Here is an 8,402-nt window from a genome sequence, read left to right on the forward strand (position 1 = left end):
GATTTTTTTATCATTGTAATATCACTCCCAAATATATAGTGATTCGATTCATTGCATATTGTTAAATTGAAATTAGAAAGAGATTGAACGAGACTAAAAAGATAGTTTTTTTTATTTTTTTTATTTTTATTTTTTTTACAAAGTCAAATTAGGGGTTTCTAAAATTTTTTTTTGAAGACTTTATTTATTTATTTATTTTTTGGAGAATATGTTTGTTTGGTTTCCAAATTTTTAAAATGTAACTTTTTAGTTTTAGGTTTTTAAAAATAGATGCAATTAGTTCTTGAGTTTTTAAAACTTACATTTTTAGTCTTTGGGTTTTTTAAAAATAGGTTTAAAAGGTCTCTAAAGTAATTATGACATCTTAAATTAGAACATTAATTTAAATAAATTATCTCTCTCTATAGTTTTTTTTTAATGATTTTTCTAATCTAACGTTTCATAATATTTCTACAAAAATTATTTAAATATCTATTTTTAAAGACTCGGGGACTAAAATGTTCATTTTGAGAACTTAAGGACCAAACATATCTATTCTTAAAACTTTTTGATTGGACCCCCAAATGATAAAAATTAAACTCTCAAAATTATGTTACAATTTATACAATTATGTAAGTTTGATAGTCCTTTTAACACTTATATAAATTTGAGGCCTCAATTTTTACAATTGAAAGTTTAAGGATATAAATGTAACTATTCATTCGATCCTTTTAGGGGTGGTTTTTCAATTTTCATTTTTTTTTAGAGTTTGTGTTTTAATATCTCAACTTTTGATTAAAGGTTAAAAAACATTTTTGGTTCTTAAACTTTCACGAAAATAACAATTTAGTCCCTGAACTTTAATTTGTAACGATGTAGTCCCCATACTTTCGATTTTTTAACAATTTAATCCTTAAACTTTAGTATGTAACAAACTAGTCCTTGTACTTTTAAATTCATAACAATTTGGTCCCTAACATAAAAAAATTTATCAAAATTAGATGTCAATTTTTATTACTTTATGATGTAGACTTTGTATTTTATTAAAATATTGAGTCTCTAAAATAGTTTATTGGTTTATTTATGCAAGAAATTTTATTAAATTTTAACTCTTTTTTTAATAAGAGGGACTAAATTGCAATAAAATTGAAAGTTTAAGGGCTAAATTTTTACAAATCAGAGTTTATTGACTAAATTGTTGCTTTTATGGAAATTGAGGGACTCAGTAATTTTTAACCTCAATTTTTTAAATAAACTATTTACTTCTGTTTGACATTTAAAGTTGCTTAATTACATTTTCACCTGGTAATTGAAAGGTAAATACTTTTTTAAAAGATATATATATATATATATTTACTTTAGTTTTTAGTTGAAATTGGCTATTCTAATAGGATCATGGTTTCTCAAAATAATAATAAGATCATGACAATAACTATATAATAATGTCAATAAGCTAAGAAAAATTGATGCAACCAACTAGACTATGATTATTACCACACTCCTATATAAACCTATATTATTAATCTTTCTATAATGATTTTACTATGTTTTTAATCTTTATTTCAATTGTGTATAAGATTAAAGAATTAGAGGAGTGAGGAAAAAAGATGATAAATATTTCAAGTCCCATCTAAATTTAAAATTTTTAAATAAATCTAGAGTCATAATTAAATTATTTATGAGACTCCTGTAGGGATCAATGTCCTAACACAGCGAAAGAAAACACGATCATGAAACACGATCATGAAATTAATTTAGGAATTATGAAATATCAGTACATTGAAAAAATCAGAATATTCCATAGAGATTTAACATAAATTAAACCTACTGTAAAACTAATCTAGGTTAAGCATGCATAACAAATTCTGCAGAGAAAAGGGAAAGATATTCTTACTCTCGTTTAAAGACTCGAATGTAAAACCTCCTTGGGATTTCTTGAACACCACCAAAAGGACTTTCGTCCTATCTCTGAGAATCCTTGAGGATTGGTTTGTGGGAACCAAGATTATGGGAAGAGAAGGAGAATTTTTTAAGAGAAAAATATTTCTACAGTACCCTTCTGTAAAAGAATCACCAAATCGTTAACACCTCTATGTTCATCAATTATCTTGCAGGTGTTTAATCAAAGAAGAGAGAGAGTGAAACGTGAGAGTTATCCAACCTTAACCAAACGAGAAAAAGGAGTCACTTCGTGTCACGGCCCAAATCAACATGCTCAACATCTACCAAGTCCAAGGCCGAGCCTAGTAAAATAGCTAAAGGGACATATCCCGCACATGTTTCAGTCCAAAGCATCACCCTAGAACCAAAATATGGGCCTAGGAGAAGATGCTTGGCCAAGGCCGACCCTAACCAAACTTCAAAGAAGGCACACTCCTCGGTCTGGTAAGTTGAAGGATCATCGTAAAACGACTCTAACCCTTATCGGGACAACTTAGGTCAACAACTTCTATAAATATATCATTATAACTCAAAAAAAAGTGACTTGAATCATACTCTCAAACTCCAGAGTTTTCGTTCTCTCACTCGTTGACTTAAGCATCAAAATGGTGTGGCAACTTAGCAAGCACCCCACCAGACCAATATAAAATTTGATGTTGTTATCACGTGAAGGTTAGACTATTTTTCCTATTCGAATTTTGACATCAACAAAGTATATTAGTATGCCAATGTAAAGTGTATAATAGATATATCATTATACAAATATAACTATATTCTACCTACTGAAAAAATAAAATTACATGTCATTTACGTATACTGATAAAGTATAGCAATTAGCTTGTATCCGTAATTTAAATTATATCATTTTTTACGAAGAAATTTAAATTATATCATTAATATATAATTTTAATATTATTTATATATATATCTAATATAAAGTATATCTTTGATTTACGCGTTGTTAGATTTATACCATTTCTACAAAAATATATTTTCATGTGGGAAAGGAAAGGTACAATTATTTAGGCATATAAAAGATATGATATTACATAACAGAAGCTCCTTTTTCTTTTTAATTATAAGTTGCACATGGATAAGTAGATCAAAATTTATTGCTTGGTTTATCAAAAATATAAGTCAATAGATCCGCTCTAGGGCGATTTAAATCATGAATCTCTTAGTACTCTTTTGTGAAACATTAAAAGATATCATCTATTTTTTCTTTTCAAATACAATTGGAAGTAGTGAAATTCAAATCATACGCCTTATGGTTACTAACAAATTTGTATGCCAACTGAACTATACTCAGTTTTGAAAAAGCATGATGTATTTAGTCCAATATAAATAAAAATACTAATAACAATATCGATAACTTAGTGTGCGAGTAAAAAACCAGCTCAACTATTAATCTAAGGCCCCTTTTGATAATATTTGGTTTTTTGTTTTTGTTTTTGAGAATTAAGCTTATAGACACTATTTTTCTACCTTTAAATTTCTTCATTTGTTATCTACTACTTAATAAAGATACAAATCATTATAAAAAATAAGAAGACAATAGACTTAGTTTTTAAGAACCAAAAACTAAAAATGAAATGGTTATCAAACGGAGCCTAAATAATTTCTATAACCTTTTTACTTATGGAAAAATTCATCAATACCGATATTTTTATTAATATATCTGTAAAATTAAAATCTAAAAAACAATATTACTATACTATATATAATTAAGCCTAAAATTATTATGAAAAAGGAAAAGAAGGAGTTTGATTAAGTAAGGTAGGCAACTGAAGGTGCATGGATTTGATTAGAAGGTTAAGATAATAAATCACCGACAAAAAAATTATTAAAAGAAAGAAAGAAATAAGAAAAAGAATGAGAAGGTCACATGGTTGTGTTGTTTGAGTGTCGTCTGATGTTTTTTAGAAGTACCCGTACACACCTCTCTGTACTTTGGTCTTGTTCTTCATAAAACCGCGTTATTCTTAAATTTATATAATTTATATATTTCTACATATTCACCGACAAATTAAAACTTCCCTTTTTTGGGCTCTATAAATGCAATGCCTTTCGTTAATTTTCTAAGTACATTACATTACAAACACTTTGTCGTTTGATATACACGTTATTCTTATTTTCTGTTTGTTTCTCGGGAAAATATATATTATGGTTGCTATGGTTTATTATGGGAATAATAATAATGGGTTTGTTTGTTGGGTTTTGTTTTGGTTCATTTTCATGGCAGTTGGTCTTGGTGAGTTCTTCGTCTATGGGGATAATAATGCTTGGTTTAATGCTCATGCAACTTTCTATGGAGTTGATCAAAACCCTACTAGTCTTGGTGAGTTTCTTCCCTTTTTTCCCTTTTCTTTTTATATATACTTTGTATTTTCTCAATAGAAAATTAGGGTTTAAATATTATACTTTCGTTCGTACACTTCTCGTTTTAGTTCATTTTAGCCCATATATACACATTAGAATATTTATTTTGGTCTATATATTTTGAAAATATTCATTTCGGTCTTTGAATTCTTAATAAGGGATTATTTTGGTCCTTTCATTTTCATATTTATTTCATACTTCGAGACTAGAATGGTGTTTTAATTAAAAGTTTAATGATCAAAATGAAACAAACTTAAAAGTACAAGAACCAAAACGAATATTTTGAAACTATGGAGATCAAAATAAACCTTTTGAAATTAAAAAACAAAATGAACTAAAGCCAAAAATATACGACGGACTAAAGTAGTATTCAAACAAAATTTCTTCAATGAAAATGTCACAGTCGAGACACAGATTCGAACATTTCTTCTTTCATAAACAACGTAACCAAAAGATACAATCAATTTTTTTAATAGTATCTATCTGAATTTATATTCAGAAAAATACTTAGGTGTATGAGACCTATCGTTGTACATTCTACCAAATTGTTCAATCATAATTTGTTACATGAAAATTTTCTTCCTACTTCTTTTTTAAATATTTTAATTTATTTTTTATGTATGTGATGATAGTAGGATGCATAGAGATATATGGTCTATTTTAGTTGATAACTACTCTTGTTTAAAGTAATTTCTATTTTTTTTTTTTTTTTTTTGAAAATGGTAAGAACAATCTAAATTAAACTAGCTACTAAGTACTAACAATTGAAGTTTTGAAAAAGCAGTACAGTTTTTTATTTTAAAATTTTGGGTAAATATTTAGAAAATTAGAAAGTTGTTGCTACATTTTTTTCATAGCTTTTAAATTAATTTTCTTTTTGAAAAGAAAGTATCATGCCATTATTTATGATTCTAAACTTTAAATAATAATGTTCAACTTTATAATAAGTATTTTATTAGAAGTAAATTAAATAAAAAAAATTAGCTAAACATGGTTTAAAAATAATTGAATATTGAATGAAATACAAATAATTATAAAAATACAATTTATCGATCTTGCATATCTGGCAATCAACTTAACATTCAAACACTATTGATTTGATCCTTTTCGTGATCTATTAATATAAAACAATATATATTCGACAAAAAATAATAAACGCTGTATCATATCTTATTTAACATAATTCAGGATTTTAAAAAATAAAATTTATATTCATTTGTTAAAAAAAAAAAAAAAAAAAAAATCTTTTGTTAGTAGAATAAAAGTGGGATTCAAATCACAAACCTGAAAAAAAAAAATCTTTCTTATCATGTTAATTTATTTGTAATGATAATGTATTATTCCACCCTTCATGTGGTTTTAGTCCTAGGAACTTCCCTTCATTATTAAACTTTTCTCACCAAATTTTAACACAATAACCGTCAAAATAAATTTAGGCTACATTTAACAAACGGTAATAAAAATCGATATAATTGGATTGAAATTTTTTTTATAGGCTACAATAACCGTCAACATAAATTTAAGCTACATTTTATACTATTATCGTTATTATTATCATTATTGTTTGAGTCTAACGATAACGATAAATGTAATAAAAAATATGATATATTCATAATTTTTGTATTGTTACAGTAAAAAGTCTCATGTAATTTTCATTTACAATGTGAACATCTCCCATTCCTCAATTAGATTACATGGTTTGATTACAAATTTCAAGGTAGATCCTACATTTCATTACCATTATAGAAAGCAAGTAAACAACAACAAAAATAATCAATTGAGATCCATTTTTTACATTTTCATGGATGGATTACCTTTTTATTAGTGTAAACGTGACCTTAGTTCAATTATATATATATATACTAGTAATAACTATCCACCGTGAGATATCTCACCTCAAATTGTATATATATTAGTAATGTAATAAAGTTGTGTACTTGATTATCTATTAATCAGGAGGAGCATGTGGTTACGACAATACATTCCATGCGGGATTTGGAGTAAACACAGCGGCGGTGAGCGGCGTACTTTTCAGAGGTGGAGAGGCCTGCGGCGCTTGCTTTCTAGTAATTTGCGACTACAACGTCGACCCCAAGTGGTGTCTCCGCCGCCGTGCCGTCACTGTCACCGCCACAAACTTCTGCCCGTCCAATAACAACGGCGGCTGGTGCGACCCCCCTCGGTCCCATTTCGACATGTCGTCACCTGCTTTTCTTACCATTGCTCGTCAAGGCAACGAAGGCATTGTCCCTGTCCTTTACAAGAGGTACAACACAATCATACAATCTTGTATATTCTCATTTAATTAACCTAAGTGTTACTTGTAGTCATATGGATTCACTATTTTTTCAATCCAATAATTTCAATATATTAAATTTTTAATGAGTGGATGTTAAATTTAGTCGGTAATAAATTTACATGCCATTTAGTATATTAGCAGAAATTTAGAGAGAGAGAGAATATAAAAAGACTTAAACCATGGATTTCAACTTGTCAATGCATTGTCTCACGTTTATTTATATTTATATTTTCAACTGTTTTTATTTTAAGAATGTTTTTAACAATTAATTCTACTTTAATGGTTGAACTTAACTTAATATAAATGAGTATTTTTTTTTTTTTTTTTTTTTTTTTTTTTTTTTTTTTTTTTTTTTTTTTTTTTTTTTTTTTTTTTAATGGAAGTTCGATACTATACATGAATGATTAAAAATTACTTTTGAAGTAGAAATCTTTAAGACTTTTAGAAAGAAATTAAGACCTAAAATGATATAATGATGATTTAAAATAATGTTGTGTATCAATATTTTGTTTTAGCTCACAGCCACACCACTTATGAATAAAATTGTTAAAAGTATATGAATATTTGTTTAAGCAAATGACAAATTTTAGGGATGTTTTCTATAATATAAACAAATTTTTATGTAACCTCCTTGATGTCTTGTATTACTTTCAAATGTTCTATTCTTAAAGGGTGAGTTGTAAAAGAAGAGGAGGGGTTCGATTCACGTTGAGAGGACAATCAAACTTCAACATGGTGATGATATCAAATGTTGGGGGTAGTGGCGATGTGAAAGTTGCATGGGTAAAAGGGTCGAGGACGAGGACGTGGATGCCCATGCATCGAAATTGGGGGGCGAATTGGCAAGCCAATGTCGACCTCCGAAATCAAAGAATGTCGTTTAAGCTCACTCTAGTTGATGGAACAACATTGGAGTTTGTCAATGTTGTTCCTTCCTCTTGGAGGTTCGGGCAAACATTTTCATCCATGATTCAATTCTCCTAAAGTGCTTTGTAACTTGTTGTGTTGGATCATTCTTTCTTACATCTCTTGTTGAACAAACTTCTATGATAAGTTTATAAAATTAATTTAAACTTTTTATTGAAAAGAAGAATTGTAGAATTTTTTTATCGATCATTTTTACTCAATGACATGTAATAAAGAAATATATTAATTATATTTTCAATTCATCTTCTTAATTTTTCTTTATCAATTTTAAGTCTATGCGTACCCTAGAAAACTTCATTTATAATGTGTAATAGCGTTCTTTTCTTTGTACCATCAATCTTGATGTGTATTAGCTCTTTTTTAAGTACCAAAATGAGCCATAGTTTATTTGGCATATTTAATTTACGAAAATTGCATTATATGACAAATACATTTTAAGAAATTAAAGTCATGGCTTCAACTTTTTTGTAATTGCAGGTGTGACAATCACATAGCAATCACATAGAAATTAGATAATAATCACATAATAATCACATAGAAATTAGATAACAATCAAATTTTCAGGTGGAAGTTTTTTTGATATGTTTGCAAAAAAAACAAAAACCTAAAGATACGCGTCCAATTTTTAAATTTTTTTAAAAAAATTAAAGTTGCAATGACCTCTTTAATTTAACTATAAGAAAGGAAGGAAAATAAGGAAACGGTAAAGAAGATATAATACATTATTTACATAAAAATAAGAATGAATAAAATGTCCATGTGGATCCTAACATTTAAATAATAGAACATCAATTATAGGGGACATTATTGATTTGTCTATCTATTCAAACAAATGTTGATTATATTAAATTAGAAATTTCTTTTATTTCTAATTATT

At 27.4% G+C, this 8,402-nt stretch overlaps 1 protein-coding gene across 1 annotated transcript; it reads left to right on the forward strand.

The window, feature by feature from the left end:
• The first annotated feature begins 4,079 nt into the window (after positions 1–4,079).
• LOC120091876 (expansin-A12) lies at positions 4,080–7,592 on the forward strand. Its single transcript, XM_039050024.1, has 3 exons — positions 4,080–4,258; positions 6,256–6,565; positions 7,270–7,592. The coding sequence occupies exons 1-3, from the start codon at positions 4,084–4,086 to the stop codon at positions 7,580–7,582; spliced, it is 798 nt and encodes a 265-aa protein (XP_038905952.1). The 5' UTR covers positions 4,080–4,083; the 3' UTR covers positions 7,583–7,592.
• The last annotated feature ends 810 nt before the right edge of the window (positions 7,593–8,402 follow it).

The sequence above is a fragment of the Benincasa hispida genome, chromosome 11 (genome assembly GCF_009727055.1).
Source record: "Benincasa hispida cultivar B227 chromosome 11, ASM972705v1, whole genome shotgun sequence".
Taxonomy (NCBI): Eukaryota; Viridiplantae; Streptophyta; class Magnoliopsida; order Cucurbitales; family Cucurbitaceae; genus Benincasa; species Benincasa hispida.